At 38.6% G+C, this 17,740-nt stretch overlaps 1 protein-coding gene across 1 annotated transcript in view; it reads left to right on the top strand.

Annotated features, from left to right (window-relative positions):
* SIM1 (SIM bHLH transcription factor 1) overlaps nucleotides 1-16,907 on the top strand; it is a 48,725-nt gene extending 31,818 nt beyond the window's left edge. The window contains exons 9-11 of the mRNA XM_055810734.1: nucleotides 4,782-4,947; nucleotides 12,260-12,665; nucleotides 15,921-16,907. Coding sequence (XP_055666709.1) covers nucleotides 4,782-4,947; nucleotides 12,260-12,665; nucleotides 15,921-16,651 — 1,303 coding nt within the window. The 3' untranslated portion in view covers nucleotides 16,652-16,907. The remainder of the gene's footprint in view (nucleotides 1-4,781; nucleotides 4,948-12,259; nucleotides 12,666-15,920) is intronic.
* The last annotated feature ends 833 nt before the right edge of the window (nucleotides 16,908-17,740 follow it).

The raw sequence follows: 17,740 nt of genomic DNA, 5'->3' as shown, positions 1-17,740 counted from the left end.
AAGATCTCTATTTTTAAGTCTGGTTGTCCTTAAATTATTTTGGTTGAATCTGGATATTTATTCTTCACTAATGGATGCCATTATTTTAGTCCTTCTTCTGCATACATCCTTTTGAACTGTTCTTTCTATTTGAAAGCGTTTTTCAGTGCTTAAGTTCTTTTCTGTCCCATAGCCAACACTGTCTTTAAGTAGGAATCTAAATATCTTCAAAATTATTTATGCTTTTAGCTCTCTAATGCTAATGTCTAGTCTCACTTTTACTTTTAGATTTTGGTTAAAGTAGTTCCAGACTTCATCGTGTTACTTGAAGAAACACAACTACAAAAAAGCGTGGCTTGTCTGTACAGTTTTAGTTTGTCTTGGGGCATACCATGCCCACGGGACCTTTGTCAGTAATTCCAGTCTTCCCAACATTATTTTAGCAATGCTGACTCACCCTTTCCTCATCTTTTTTCCTTCAAAGATATCATATAAAAAACCCTTTCATTTTCTTCAGTTTTATGGTGAGCTCTATCGACACATTCAGTTGCCGTATTTGTGCAAGCTGTTGTTTGCTGAGATTTCAGGTTTTGTGGCACTCTGATACTCCCTTACCAGACTTTTTTGGGTCTATCTGCTAATAAGTCATTATCCCTTCCTCAAACTTCCATTAGATAGACTGTTGTTGCCACCATGTTTCATATTGTACATTTTGGCAATGGTAGTGGCAGAAAGCGTCTCTTAAAGCTGAATTATGAGAACTCTTTACACAAGTGTTGCAGACCCAGCTGTCATCCAAGTTGTGAGCAAACAGATTGCCTTCCTCTTCCAAATGCTTTTCTGCTTCAGCCTTTGTCCTTCTCCACCTATGCAGCTAATTATAGCTAGATCCCTTTAGTAAAAATGCTTTGGACTCAACTTTCAGATGCTTTATTGCAGAAAAGTGCAGTCGGTACAGCCATTGATCCTTGTTTTTTTTCATGATGCTAGCTCTACTACATCAACAAGTGCTCTCAAAATTAGGCTCAAGCTTTATAATGGGCGTTGGAAGAGCCAGAGATATGGGACAGGGTGGAAATGCTTGTGCGAGTTAGATCTGAGATGAAAACGGGAAGCGACATATTGTAGCAAGAGGATTTTATACTTTGTCTTCTGATTTCTTTTCACTTACAGTGAAGCATGGTAATCCAGTCTGTAGGTGCTTGATACATTGACCATACTGGCCAGATTCTCATACTGGGGGGAGGGACAAGGCAGAGGAGAAATAATACAGTTTTGGAAGCATACACTACCAAAAGTATCTGCATCCAGGTTTTCTGAGGAGTCAAAGAGGACCTAGAATTTCCATCCAACTGTGGAAAGAATGGCTGTTTCCCATCATGAAAAGGTGGAGGTCTTCAATATGTATCCCTTTGCAAAGAAGCATCACTTTGGTCTTGTCTGGATTCAGTTTATTCCATCTGTTCTTCATTTAAGAGCTAATTTCCTGTAGTTATTCTGATGTTTTATAGTGATGATAGTTGCATCAGAAAATGAGATAAATAGTAGATTGTCAGCAACATACTGTTAGCAATTGAACATATGCCGTATCACTCTCTCTCTCAGCAGTCTCATGTAGATAGATGTAGACTGTATGGATCCCTGTGGGATCCTGAAGGTGAGGACCTTGGAGGAAGAGGCTCATATCCACCACCTTTTTTTAAATTGCATGTAGAACACAAGATGCAGTACTACTGCGTTGCTGGGATTGTTTAATAGAGGATTCAGGTGCCTGAGAACAGGAATCTGGAGATTACAGTTCCACAGTTGGTGGAAGTTTTATAAGTTCCTCTAGGAAGTTGTCAGAATTTTCATCTGTAGTTTGTGTACCACTAGGAGCCCTGGTTCCTCTAGTCCTTTGCCTCATAGTGGATATGGATATACTCAAACATTTTCATTTCTTGATGGAACATCATCTACAACTGACGTTGAGACCACAGGACCCTTCCCTCATGTTTTCTTTGCATTTTTTTTAATCTGGTATTTATCTTGGCCTGTTACTATTGGTGTTCTGGTGTCTATCTTGGCTCTTCTGAAGGGTAGCTGTGCTAGGATAGGGTTGAGATGGTGATGCAAAAAAGTCCAGGTGTTTCATCTGCAAGGAGAGTACAGATGTGTTCTTTTTCTAAGGGGAAACTTTGCATTTCGCAGCAAGAACTTCAGATAGTTTTCTTCTTATCTTTTGTTTAATGATGTTGCCATCTAAGCAACTGGCTGCAGATGCCACCTTGTGGTGTTTATTCTTATATGTGGTCTGGGAGGGTGACTCCTCACTGTAATGATACCAAGGACTTAGAAAAGTAACAGATAATGGCATGCAAGGTTTTGGGCAGCCTCGTTTGCCTGTTTTTTTTTAGATTTCTGTGACCTAGAAGCATTTTATGGCGCAGTCTCTGTGATTTGAATGCTTGGCCCTTACACAGATTGTAACGGCAGCCAAGTAGTGTTAGAGTGGCAGTCTGTGGTCTGAATGCTGGAGTGGTGTTTCGTCCAATTTTTTAAAACTCTTCCACTGACATGAGAAAGCAGCACACTGTTACAGGGTTGCATACACCAGGGATGGAGGGGTACTGGCAGGAGTGCAGAGCTTCAGGTTCTCCAGCAAACAGGGAGGCAAAAGGGTTGAAAGGTTAAAAAATGAAATAACCTTCTCATATCCCTAAGGCTGTATATAATTTACCTACTTAGTTTTGATTAATTTTCATTTCTGGAGGCAATACTTGCTGCATCGGACACTGAGACCACAGGAGGCTTCCTTTTCTTACAATCAAATAGTCAGGGGGAATGTGTGTATCAGGATGAGACTGATAGTTTTTTCAGGATTATTGATAATATGTCATGCTACTGTAGTAGTAAAGTATGAAGATTAATTGGCATCCTTTGTTTCTGACATTTTGTACAACATAAAGATAATTTGGTAGGACTCAGTTATGGAGACAGATGTTTTGCATGTCGAGTCAAGGTGTCTGGATAGAAATTCTGGAGGCTAACCACGGGAAAAAATGACGGTTTCTAAACATGTGGATGAGCTTTACCTGTCAAATAGGCCAAAGCAAATCCCTATATTCAGGTACTTTCATTGCAGGCAGGATGTTTGAAATGCAAATATTTTAGCAGAAGCCTATATCTACTAAAGCCAAAGTTTGAAGAAATGGCCTCATTAAGAAGTAATTTTTTTATTAGAAATCATTGATTATACTTGGCTAATCTCTGTCTTCTATGGACTGGAAACAGTGTAGTCAACACAGTTCTAATGTCAGTGATGAATTTTCATGTGTTTATATATAACACATGGATACATACACATTGCCTGCATTGCCAAAAAACCTAAACCTCTTCAACCAACAAGTTTGTTGTTTATCAAGTGCAAAAACATTTTAGTGTAGGACTGGTATGAATAGATCTGTCTGTTGTGCAGGTTTATCTGTGGCTTTTCAAAGATTCATCCTATTTCATTTATTTCATGATTTATTAAGTTTGTCCTTCTGTCCCTGACTTTTATATGAAAGCATTCCAGTGTACTAAGCTGTGCTATGCTCAGGTTGTGGTGCAGTTCCTTTCTAAAAATGTTAGACTCTCATGGCTTACATTGATATATGTGTAATTATAAAGCAAGATATTTTTGCTAAAGCTGGACTTAATATAATTCATTAAGGATGAGTTAGGTTTAGATGGGGTAATGTGTGAATGAATATGCCTCCTTGACTGCATAAGAGAAGCGTTATTTTTCCCTTGCTCTCTTACTTTTCTGCTGATTAACACAAAGGAAGAGAAAAGCTATGAATCCTTCCTCTTTTCCTCCAGGTAGGTAGGTCAGGAAGAAACTCTTGCTTTGCTGTCTTTTAATAAATCATTGTCAGAATAGGTTCCGTATGACTACATGAAAGCTGGAGAGCTCATTTCTTACTCCCCCGGGTATCAGCAGACATGCACATGTGTGCAGAGGGGTGCAGTCCAATGCATATGCCCTCGTTATGCGCAGTAAGACATTGTGAATAATGCCAGTTTTCCTTACTTTTATGTATTCATTAGAAAGTTTGAAGAAACTGACACTGAACATCACAAACTGCCATTGCATCTAGCTCCCCACAGAAAACCTCTAGTATTTGGTGAGTGGGGGACAGACCATTTAAATCAGAAGATTTGTATTTATTTAGCTGTTTTCTCTGACTGGTAAACTTAAAAGAGAGGAATAAACACTCACAAGACTCATAGAAGAGGAATCATTCAAAAATTTGCACCAGTTGCCTGAAATTTTGTGAACAATGAAAAATAACTTCAAAATAAAAGTGTTTTCCATAAAAAAAAAAATAATTGTTAAATTTATTTAGTCATCTATGTAGGCTGCTATGTGCACCCCCACACATGCATGAACACACATACACATGTGGTAAGTTTGTAGTTGTACAGTTAAAAGAGTTTTGAGGAAAATGTATCCTATTTACTGCTTAGCTATATGACCAATGCAGAACTGTAATATAAATCTCAGAAATTTCAATCCCATTGTTTTTTATTACTGAAGAAAGTAGATCAGCATGATAACAGTTGGATGCAAAAAGCAATCATATTTTCAGTATAAAAATAGTGCGATTGTTTAGTAAGCTATACTACTTAAATGTATTAGGGGGATATAGTGGCTTGCCCTGGATGGTTTTATTTTTTCCTTAGAAATATGTTTTGTTTCCACCCCCTACTAAGAAGGAAGGAATGTTTCCCATTAAGATACGAAGTGAGTTTCTTTTTCACTTTTGCCTTTTATATAGGGATACTGAATATAAAGGACTACAGCTCTCCCTGGATCAGGTCACTGCTACCAAGCCGGCATTCTCTTACGCAAATACAACTCCGACCATAACGGATAATAGAAAGGGAAGCAAATCTCGCCTCTCGAGCACAAAGTCAAAATCAAGGACATCACCATACCCACAGGTAGCTGCCTTTAAAAACCAAAATAATATCTTTTTTAATATCTTGATTTTGACTGCTATTTTACCCAAGTAATTAGAATGGGCCAAAGAACATGTTACTGAAAGGGAATAAAGGATGACAGGTTAAAAGATCTGGAGGCAGGAATATATTTCTTTAAACTGTTTCTAAAAAGCTGGAAACATTTATGTTTCAGCATGCATAATAAATCATCATCAACAACAGTAACAGTGCAGGGCTCAGAGTTAACGAGGAGCGGACAGAAAGAAAGTGAAAATGTTGGTTTTGAAATACTTGGTTCGAGAGAATTGTGAGTTTTGCCATTTGAGAAAGCTTGCTTTTTCTTACTCTTCGATAATTCCAGCATATCTAGAAAGCTGCCAGATGTTTGACAGCAGTTTAATACTGAAATCTTAGTCAGGAGGACTGAGTTTTAAGGAGGGAAAGCAACAAGCTAACGCTGAACGGGAACAAGAAAGCTTTTCTACGTACAAAGCTTTGAAAGGGAGAAAGCGCTAGGAGATGGCCACTGGCATCAGTGGACTGTAATTTCCCAGATTCCATTTTCAGGCCTAATGTGTAAGGAACATGTCCCTGCCTGGAGAACGGACCAAATTTGATTAGATCTCTGGACTGGAGCCTACCTAATACATTAACACAACTGATTTCTGCAGAGAATGCCACAGCACTTGCATACTTACATTGTCAACCCTTTAGCTCAAATAAATCTGTTTGTCAAAATAACCATTATGTTTACTAAATAATGATGCAAGTCTTACTGCCCTTATGCCACCACACAGTGGATGTAAATATATGCCTTCATGATGTAACATTTAAAAGCTATATATTTTTAAAGAGTTCAGGTCAATATTTAACTGATAAATGACCTTGATGACTACAGTTTCTCTGCAGGCACAATGTTTTCTAAATTGACCTCTAAGGCCGTACAATGTGAGCCCAAGTGTCTACATCACTTCTTTTTTTTCTTTCTTTTTCCCCTCAAAAGTACCGGGTGGTAAGAATTTCAGTTAAATGACATCTGCTTTTGGCACAGGGAATATTTAACCAAGTGCCTAGGTATGAAGTCAGATTCTTAATTTTATGAATCTAATTTTGCCAGAGGTTGTTTAATCATTTGTTCATATGCATTTCTGTAGGTTGTTAAAGGAGAGTCTTTCTCTTGAATGCGTTACACCAGACAATTGTAATAAAAATGCTTTAAAGAATTGGGAAACTTCCCTACAATTAATTCTAAATTAGATTTTTAAGATAACTATCTTTGATTTGCTGAAATTACCCTTCATCTCCCCTTACACAGTCCTTTCAGAAGTCCTCACTTGCTAGCAGGATGATCCCAGCTGAAGACCTGTTATCCTCCCACATCAATCTGCTTTCTGAAAATGTGACTTTCATCGGTATCTCCTTATTCTCTCTGCCACCAGAAAAAACCCTGGACTAGCAGTGTCGAGACTGTTGGTTTACCAGGGATTGTTGTCTGACAGCTCAGGGTGTTTAGTCTCCAGTTTCATTTTGTATCCTCATTACCAGCTGCCTGGTAGCAAAGTCACAGATTTCATAATTCAAAAAGAACCAGCTGTACTAGTTGCCAATATCTTGAAAAATGGTCATACCATTCATTGCAGCACATCATCACAAGCAACACTGGCAGCTTGGCTTTGCATCCCTCTCGTCCTCCCCCACCACTGAACAAACTGTTGAAAGAGTAAGAGCTGCTGTGAAGAACATGCAGCAGGTGTCATGGCCTGTGTCCCTCAGTCCCCAGCCTACATAATTTGCCAGTCAGTTGCAGAGAAGCAGAATGTGACTCAAAAGCCATGACTGAAAGATGAAGTCACAGATTTTGGTTTACACAGGAGCCTGGATTTTAGTGGACAAAGGAAGCAGGAAGTTTGTTGGTAAAATAATGGCAGTGGGCAATGTATTTCTTAAAGTTAAGGGCACCTAGGTAATTTTAAATGTACATACTTTCCTTTTTTTTTTTAATTCCTCTTTTTTTCTTTCTTTTCACCTTACCACTTACTTTGCTTCAGTCTTGAAAAGAGAGTCATATGCCTTACTGGGTGATGACCGAGAAGCCTCTCCATTTCCAGCTGTGTGCCCCTAGGATAGCTACATGAGATGTGAACTGTATGAAAACCAGGTTAATAAATTTCAGCTGAATGTTTACCACTAGAGCAAAATGCAGATGCTTTGGTCACCTAAGACAACGTTAATGTTTTTTTCCTCAAATCTTATGCAAAAGCAGACATGGTGCAATATGGCCCTTATAGGCACTTTAAGCAAAATTAGAGTTTATTAAATTGAAGGCATCAGTCAGCATATGATTAGCACTGACTGACATTAGTACAGTGGGCTACTGGGTTCTGTGAAACCAGCCCCAGACAGGGGAAAGGCCAGCAGAGAGGAGAGCAAACCAAAATTCACGACACAGCTGTAGGATTTGTCCAGACACTTTGAACAGGGCTTTTCTAGTCCTGTCCTACCAGGGAGGTGGACAGCCAAAAGAAGAGGTGAAGAAACAAGAAAGATGAAGGCTTGATAGGGTTTTGCAGAAAAAGGAAAATTGTGAGTTGGTTAAAAGATGTGTGTAGTCTTCCCCCATAATAATAATCATTGTGAGGGGCTCCCAAAATCTACCCCTGGACCTCATTTATTTTGTGTTCCCAAAAGCTAGCCCTGGACCTCATTTATTCTGTACAGAGGAAATAACAACAAGATTGGAAAAACATTTTAATTGTGATCATCTGAACAACCGCTTTGGAGTTTAATCTCCCATTAGTAATGATTGTTTAAAGAAAACATTTAAAATTGTCTGTTGTCTGCCTCTAACGGAAATGTTTATTGGTCAGATCTGGATAAACGTTTATTGATTCATATCTCATCTTATTTCTTGGGTAAATATTATATATATGTATATATATATATATATAAAAGGAATGCACGTATACAAGTAAGGATGTACCTAAGAGCTCTTGGATGGAGGCTTTAGTGCGTGCTACACCATGCAGGAGTTTTTGGAAGTAAGAGCCTTCTCTAGTATGTGTCTATTAATGCACCTGATTTTGGAGGTAAATTGATTCTATAGCTCCTTTAAACAGATAATCTGGATTAATTCTGCTGTCCACTTCTATTTGATCATATCAGGCTGAATTCTAGTCAGCCTATTTTTTTTTTGTTTGTTTGGGTTTTTTTCCATTTCTGCCTGTAGACTAAAGCCTTGGCAACTCCCAGTGTATTCAAAAGCAAAGCAAACCTCTCTTTTTATAGTAAACATAACTCCTGATCTGGTGAAGAGTCACCAGCAGTGGGGGTTATTTTAATGGACATACTGTATTACTTTAATCTAAGCCTTTTCACCATCTGTTCTGCCTATAATAGTGAATGCAAAAAGAATGTATTTTACATTTCAGGATTACATTAGTAAAAAGTAAGATAAAAGTGATTTAAAAGCATGCATATGTTCGTAGTACAATGCAGCCAGCATCTGTGATTTTTTTTCTCATGGTTAAGACACAAATCAAGAGGAAAGCTGTTAATGCTGATGCAGTGAAAGTTTTTCATGGAAAAGAGAACTCTGAGAGGGTTTCACTATATATTTAATGTTTATAATGATAAAAACCTGAGTAGGTTGCCAGAAAATTAAATATCTATAACATCTATTGTTTGAACATCTGGCACAGTGTGTGGAGCAGGCTGATGTTGCTGCTTATGACAGGACATGGGCTCAGGCCAGTGAGACACCTGTAGGAATGGAAGGAAGGTCAGGCAAAATAAAATCACCAGAGAAATATTAAATTGTCTACTGGCCTAATACAATTCTATGGACTCCTGTAAAGCAAGCTTTTCTTTGACATTGAGTTTATATTTTCTTATTTCCTTGCCCCTTTGGCCATCACAAAGTTTTTCTTGGGGTGAAAATAGTGTCAGTGGTGGCCTATAGCCCCTTTCTACACCAGTCCTAATCCTGCTGGTGTGCTCTTACTGCGATGGTACGCTGGATTAGCACTCTGGAAGGCATTTCTAGTATCTGGAGATGGCAACTCCATTTCCAGGAACCAGCTGGAGGATCATTTAATTTATTTATCATTGTTGTTTATGCCAGAAGACAATTCAGAAATCACAAAGGGATTTCAGATGTTGCCTATCTGAAGTTCTTTATCATGTTTAACTTCTGTCTGCTGGTCAAACTTTGTCAAAAACCCCAAAATAATAAAATCTGACTGATAGGAGTCAGAAGGCAAAAATTAGCAGAAAGGAAAATGTTTCTGGTGAGGCAGGACCAGGACTGAAAAAGCTATATATTTTCAGTAATTTTATTTGGCCATCATTTTCATTAAATCTGATTCCATTTTCTATGGTCTTTCATCACTTGACATATGGGAGTGTAATTCTGACTTGAGAGATAGTGTTTCCGCTCTCATTTCAGTAAGGCAGTATCTCTGATCATCCTTTCATTGCTCCGCCTGTCAACATGTCACACATACCCATATTTGGAGTCTCCACCTGTCAACATCAGATTCCCAGAAGAGGCAATGGTAGGGCCGCAGTGGTAGAGGCAGCTTTGTGATGCCAAATAGAGATGTGATTAGCTTTGGAGGGAATTAGACATATTTTTGGCCTATGTCTGCTTATGTTGTACCTTAAGGGTGAGCAGTCATATCAAACCTTGGTAGACGATGTGTGCCACAAATAATTCACTGTGCTAATGTAATTCCATCCATGGCCAGCAGCTGCTATGGGTCAGATCTCAAATAATCATCATTTACATCAAGTACAAAGAATATGCATGAAGTATTGTTGCTCTTGACTACATGGTTACTTGACATTACATGGTGCATTTCTCATATACTGAACATGTGTACTTTGAAAATATTTCCCTTTCTTTTAAGGAAGTGCATGAATGCTGTGCAATTGAATCCTTTGTGGTTAGGTTAAAAATAAAAAAAAATTGAGCAAGTTTTCAGTTAAATGGAGAAATTCCTTTCAAGAGAAGCTGTATTGACCCTGAGGTGTCTTTAGAAACAGAAAACTAATAAGAGAATATCTATTAAAGCTAAGTGAAATTAAGGATTTTTAGTTTGAAAGAATCTCTGATGTTTCTTATAATCATAAACTGTACATAAAAAAAGGAATATCATTATAATATTATTGGAAATTGATTTTCCTTGTCTTCCTCATGAAAGAAAAATGTGCTATGAGTTTTGTTTTTAATAAGAAAATAAAATAACTTAAAACTTTTTTCTACTTACATATAGGCTGATAATATCTTATATTTCAGCTTTTTAAATTTAAAAAAAACAGTTTGTAGAAGTCAAATAAAAAAAGTGCTAAAAATAAATTAAGAACAGGTACAAAAATATTTTTCCTTTTGTGAATTTCCATTTTAACTAAAATGTAATAGTCAAAATCTTGTTAATAATTTCTATTTTTTTATTGGAAACTTAATTTGATTTATATGCTTTTGTTAAAAAGTTTACAGTAACTCAATTTGTATTTATAGAGATATCTTTGTGACAAAGCAGTTTGAAGACATCAGATCTGAAAGGGTAATGGAAGAGTTAGACATTCCAGTTGGTCACATAACACCGTGATGGCTGAATAAAGTTCCTAGTTAATGTGTGTTGAGCTACTGGCATTTAAAAGAACTCTTTTTTGCCTCTGAAACTATCTTACCTCCATGCAAAATCAGTTTATCCTTTCATCTCTGAAACTGTGCAATGAGTATGGTAGTACTAACTTGCTGACCTCCTCCATATTCACTGGCAGGCTTTTTGCCTACAGGTATTTCTCTGACAACTAATAACAAAATATAATCAAGCTCCCCAAAGCCATGACCCTTTCTTTCTTTCCTTTAAATAGCCTACCATGTTAACAAACAGTATTCACAAATATAAACTGGAATACTGAAGAAATACTCAATTAAATGCCAAAACCACTACTGGTGTTGCACAGATGGTTTAAGTTTCTGTAAGTCAAACATCTGGTCAGTACTTTCGATTGGTAAGTGCATAAAACCTTGATCCTGGCTGATAATGAGGAGTTTCATAGCAACTCAATCTAATGAAAAGGAAGGTAGGCTTATGTTTTCATGAGAGGCCTAATGCCTATTCAAAGAAAACGCATAGTGGGCATCTGGAAGGTGAGTGATGGAATGGGAGAATTCCAAGGTTTCATGTTGTAATACATTGATTTGTGACATGAGTGTGCAGTAGTGAAGAGGCGAGCATGTACAGCTTTGGTCTCATCTCAATCTGTAATCATGGGTGAAATTGATTTAAAGATGTTCCATGAAGTTTGACAGTTCCAATAAATAAAAAGATTTAAAAATGAGATAGCTAAATCCTAGGAGGTTTAATAAGCATTCTTTATCTTTTTTTTTTCTCTCCTTTCCCAAAAAGTATCTAAAAATTTGAAACATTCATTATGAATATCTAGAAATCTGTGACATTTAACTTAACCCTTACTTCTCTCTAAACAAATGCTCATGCTCTGCTTTTCCAACTGCCTGCTACTTGCTTCTTCCGTGTTGGGAAAGCTTAAGTGAGGGTGCGGAATGCCAACTCTGCCTGCTTTGGCTAGCAGTCACCTTTTCTGGCAAATAGTTTCTAGATTTTCCTTGCTCTCATGTTGCAACAGAGCTGTGATTTTTACCTTCTTGCCAATCTGCCATCACTTCAGAGCTTTTTTCTGTAGGAGTGTTGGTAGTCCCAGGATCTACAGGAGGCTTTCTTTTCCTTACTAATAGGAGGAAAGAAGTACAAAGATACCACTTCAGGTAAGAAAAAAAACCCAACAACAAACGAAAGATGAGAAAAAGAGAGGGAACCCTTAGAAAAAGAATTTGAAATACATTCAGTTTCAATTTGACATGCGAGAATGCTCCAGAGCAGTCTTATTTCAGTCCCTTTTGAAAGTGTTTTGCTGAAGAGCATTTGAGCACCGTTGCTGAGCACAAGCACTAGCTTTCAAAGCAATAGGAAAAACCTGGACATATTAAAAAAATATTGAATTGTGACATTGATGTTGCTGAACTTAATATTACACATCATAAAGGAGATGGCTATTAAGGGTCGACATGGGATGTTTTAGGCTTTCATGAGGTCTGTGCTGTCATCTGTGAGCTCATTACCGAGTGTTGTACAGGAAAGGACTAGGAGCCCAATCAGAAGGTGCAGACATGTGGGCACGCTCGCAAAAAACACCCTATCACATACATGCTTTCTCTTTCCCGTGCCATTACTTGCAGATTTCACCCAGGCGTAGTAATTTCCCTGTTGCTTCTCCTGTTTTGCAGTATTCTGGGTTTCACACTGAGAGATCCGAGTCTGACCACGAGAGCCAGTGGGGTGGGAGCCCCCTGACTGATACAGCTTCTCCCCAGCTACTGGAGCCCACAGACAGACCGAGCTCCCAGCACCATGATGTCTCCTGTGCCTACAGACAGTACTCAGACCGCAGTGCGCTCTGCTACGGTTTTGCACTCGACCACTCCAGGCTGACTGATGACAGACATTTCCATACTCAGGCCTGTGAAGGCGGCAGATGTGAAGCTGGCCGGTATTTCCTCGGCACACCGCAGCCGGGAAGGGAGAGCTGGTGGGGTTCTCGTTCAGCATTGCCTCTGACTAAGTCATCCCCAGAGAGCAGAGAAGCATATGAGAACAGTATGCCCCACATAACGTCAGTGCACAGGATTCATGGTAAGAGAAAACAAGGCACCATCTCCGACAGAGCAACGCAACACAAACATGCAGCTGTTCATGTGAGAGGCAGAAATTGAGAGAGGCTTTTAATATATGTCTTGGTCTCAGAGATCGCATCTATGGAGATGAGGAATGCTTAAAATTCAAGTTGAGTTTGATGGTCTGGCTTATATGCAGCAAAATATAATTTTGTTATATATTTTTTTAATCTGTGAAATTAAAGTGGAAATATCCGACTGGTGAGGTTTTAAGGGTAATCTTAAAAATACAAACAAAATGATACACTTGATAGAAATGTGCTATTTATTTGACTGAAGATCAAACTGATTTGGGTGGAATATCTTTAGCAAAAAATTAGAGCTCCATCCAAGCTAGATATTAAAAAATCTTTAAAGTCTTTGGAGAAATTGTTCTCCAAATTACTTTTTTCTTCATTAATATCCAACTGGATATTACTAGATTCTGAAAGATTTGCTGTTTATTTTTATTTAAAATTGGCAATTCAAATTAACATTTGCTTTTGGTTTCAGACATTTACCCCCACCAATAATTTTTAGCTAATTGGAGTTTCTTCACCCTTTTAGCACCAAGTCTGAAGCCTTGCTTGGTGTCTGGCAGGTTGCAAACTCCATGCAGTAGCACATCATCAGAGGCTGAAGCTAATAAAAAAATCACGGTGAAAGACTGATCTTGGGTTTGGAAAAATCTGAAGCTCCTCGGGTTTAAAGGGTAGGCTGAGAGATGAAGGACTGCAGCTGACCCAGAAGTCAGAGTTTAAGGTTGTAAGGATAGTGAATTTAATTTTTTTTATTGAAAATTGTTTTTTTATATTTATATATATATAATAAATTTAAATTAAAAAAATGCTTTTCTACTAAAATAATCTTTTAAAATATAGGTTGTATCTAAAGAACTCATAAAAGCTAATTACATTAATACCACTCCAGTGACTTGCAGAATGAGAATTTGGAAATAAAAAAGAACTGCACTATTTCACTCTAATCCGAGGAAAATTCTGTTGAGATTAGAAATATGATTAAATAGCAAGTTCTAAGAAATACAATCAGTGGAAAAATGAGGAAACAAAGGGAGCCCTAAATTTTGAAGAGGACAGTTCTCCATTTTCCCTGTGAGAACACACCTCCTTCCTTGTGTCTCTTTTGTACGTCTGTCATGCTTGTTTCTCTAGCTTTCTTTTCTCCAAAAAAAGAAGAGAATTGAACAAAGTATGATGATTTTGCTGGGAAATTTCATGCATGGTAATTCTTGCTGAGCACAGAAAGATAGTAATGTAGGAATACCATACGGAGGTACAAATACAAAAGTGTTAAATATTTATTCCACACCTTTATCAAGGCTAATCAATGCAAATGGTTAATATAATTTGATTTTAGTTTGTTCCTTGGTGGTGTTGTAATTCCATGTGCTGCAGTTATTTTCTTTGTTGTATCAAGTCTTATGTATTTCAATAGGCCTTCAGTCTGCATGTAGCTTTGAGGGTAAAACCTCACACGTTGGCCTTAGTTGAGGAGAGAAACATCTCATCTTCCTTTGCAAATGTGACATTTTCATTTAGATTTAGGCAGTTTCAAACCTTGGCCTTTCACAAATGAAAATCCTTTTGACAATACTATGTGAATGTTGCTGTCAGAGCAGTTTCTTTGGGCAGAAAATATTTGCTTCCTTTTCTGTTCTTTTAATGTATCTTCTGGTAGTCCGGGCTCGGAGTCACCTTACGATAATGAGAATTAGCTGACCAGTACGACAGGTCCTGGAAATTACACATGAATCCATGCATTTCTGGTCATGCTCAGGAAGTTTGGAACACTGCAGATATGGTCTGTGCAGTGAGACAAGCTGAGCATATGGTTTAGTGCTGCGGCCAACCAGCTCCACAGTGTGTCATGGTGTGCTGGACCTATTGTGTGCGTGGATGGCTGGAGCTCCCTTCCAGCTCCAGGCCCTGGTGTTTTGGGTCCAGATCTTACAAAGGTGTGAAGGATAAATTTATGCTCATGAGTATTGAACAGTGTAGTACTTCCACCAACAAATGGCAGGATATGTTTATGATAAAAGCCCATCACTGATTTTTGCCATGAACTCTGCCACACAGTGGTAGCTGGGCAGATCTGTATGCCTTGATCAAACGCAGAGCAGGGAAAACCGTGCTAGTCTGAAAATGGGTTTCCTTTGAGGAGTCCGGTCAACCAACCCAATGGGCCTCATCTCCAAAGAGGACTTTGCATGTGCTGAGGCAAAGGCATCGTTAAGTAATTTTTGTAAGTCCAACGCATGCCCTCCTGCAGGTATGTATCTCAGCAAATCCTTTATCAAGCACTTTATTATCGTGTGGCCTTAGTTGGTTGTTCAGGTTTAGGGTTCACTCGCTTTCTTCCTAGTGAGGTTTGACAGGTCTGATTCTGTGCTTTCAGATATATGCAAGCTGAACACCTTCTCTGATATGTCTGTGGGCCTTATTTTTTAACGAGAGGTTCAAATACAGTTATATTTTCCCATTCTAAAAGTTTTATATGGCAAATATTTATGTGTTGGGATATGACATCGCATTTGTACAGTAACCCTGTTTAATAGCTATGGGTTCTTATGCTTCTAAAGATCTACTTCCTTACCTGTGTTTATTTATTGTTGTGTAACCTGCATAAAGTCACTATAGAGCCACAAGCTATTCCACAATGCTGTCTTTATGTTTTAGCTCCTGGAAAGGCCTCAGAAGATACGTTGGAATGATGTACATTTGTAATTCCTTGAGATTTTTGTTTTCATCATGGTACCAATTCACTCAGACTTTGTTGACACAAAGAGGTAGTGAGGGGTCAGGGCCTGAAGGTCAGTGCTGAGGGCACTTTGACATGCCCTATAGTGCCCTGCCTAGCCTCTAGCTGCTCCAGAAGACATAGAGTTCCTGTAGAGCTGGTGCCATACCTGCTGGGCCCGTGCAGAAGCTTGGTTACCCTAGAGCATCTCAGGTGGCACTGGATTTCTGTGTTGAGGTGCTTAGACCTCTGCTTCGTATATTTTCAGCTAGGTCACTTGTTCCATGTGCAGACATTGGAAACTAGAGGTTGTCACTGAAAAGCAAGGGGTCTACCACAGTCATTTTTGGTGACTTTGTTATGAGTCACTTGCCTCTGTCTTGGTTTTCTGTCTGTAAAATAAGATTCAGGGTACTTGTTCTTTAAGATTGCTTGCCTCCTTCAATCTCAATGCTTGTCTCCTTTCTATCTTTCCTAGGGAGAGGACACTGGGATGAGGACAGTGTTGTTAGCTCACCTGATCCTGGCTCTGCCAGTGAATCAGGTGACCGATACCGTGCTGAGCAATATCAAAGCAGTCCACACGAACCTAGCAAAATTGAAACTCTTATAAGAGCCACCCAGCAAATGATTAAAGAGGAAGAAAACAGACTACAACTTCGGAAAACGACTCCTGATCCACTGATCTCCATTAATGGCACAGGGAAGAAGCATGCTATCTGTTTTGCAAATTACCCTCAGCAGCAGTTGGCAGGGGATGTCTGCCGCGTCCCGATGGTTGCCAACACTCCTCCCTGTGAACACATCCAGCAACGAGATGGAAAGATCATGAGCCCACATGAAAATGACTATGACAACAGCCCCACAACATTGTCTAGGATAAGCAGCCCTAATTCTGACAGAATATCAAAATCTAGTTTGGTACTAGCAAAAGACTACCTGCATTCAGATGTGTCTCCTCATCAAACCCCAGGGGATCACCCAGCAGCCTCTCCAAATTATTACAGCTCCCACAGGCAGTACTTTGATAAGCATTCTTACACATTAACTGGATATGCCCTGGAGCATCTATATGACACTGAAACCATTAGAAACTATTCACTAGGCTGTAATGGATCACACTTTGATGTGACTTCTCACTTAAGGATGCAGCAAGATCCAGCACAAGGACACAAGGGAACATCTGTTATAATAACCAATGGAAGCTGACACTTTTTTTCTAAAAACTTCTGTGCTTTAAAAAGTAACCTTTGAGATCTAATTGGAAGATATTATATGTTTTCATGCCCTTGTCGTTACCAGCATTTGATATAACACAGTGCACTACAAAGAATAATCTAAGGTTTGAGGGGCTAAATTAGTTAACACACATTACTTTTTAAAAATAAAAATGCATTGGCATGCAGGTTAGAGTGAGTGGAGCTAAACTCAACGTTGGTGCCATGCAAGATGAGAAGGATGGAAAAGGTCTAGGCAGGGAGTGCTTGGGGCAGATAGCAGAGCAATTTGTGTGCATTGTGTAAGAGCTGGCTGTTTGGAAACACTGCCAAGGGCAGCCCTTCTGAACTGCATGTGCACCACAGGTCCCAGCCAACAAAACTGCTATGCACTCTTTTTATGCGGAAAGTTGGAATGTGTTCCTTTGAAATACACAACAAAAAGTGTACTTCTGGTGATCTGTTTATTCCCTAATGGCCAAGTATGTTATGCTGCTCCATGGTATAAAGCATCCATGGCTAACCAATACAAAAATCAAAAAGGGGAAAAAGAAGAGAGAACTCAAATTGTTATTTCCTTGTGTACTCACATGCATAGTTATTTACACATGCTTGATTTGAAAGGAGTCAAATGAGCAGTATCCTTATGATTAGTACAATCAAGTATTTACTTCTACTGTATTTAAAAGAAAGAGGGCCTTTCTCAGTGTACTTTTGAGAAACACATAGGGCTTGGTTGTCTTGATGTAGAGATGGGAGATTGTCCTCATATTTTTGCAAGGTTGCACAAGGTGGGTAGTGGAGTGAAATGAAAGAAAATTGTCAGGAGAAATGGGGAGAATAGGCTGGAATTAGGAGTGGTCCAAGATAAACACATTTAACCCTATAGCTATGTATGCCATTTAGTAATATTATAAAAACAGGAAAAGTGGTTCTAAGTGGCTGAATAATGAAGTATTAATTTGAAACACAGAAGGAACTCAGTAGAATCTAGAAATTTTGCTGTAAAATGCAAATGCAATTGCATAAGTGTGAAAATATGAGAGATGAGAATAGACAGAAACTGTATGGTGGTTTGTCC

This window comes from Falco peregrinus, chromosome 7 (assembly GCF_023634155.1).
Source record: "Falco peregrinus isolate bFalPer1 chromosome 7, bFalPer1.pri, whole genome shotgun sequence".
In the NCBI taxonomy this organism is placed as follows: domain Eukaryota; kingdom Metazoa; phylum Chordata; class Aves; order Falconiformes; family Falconidae; genus Falco; species Falco peregrinus.
Note: the sequence above shows the minus strand (reverse complement) of the source record. Positions and strands in the feature narration are given on the sequence as shown.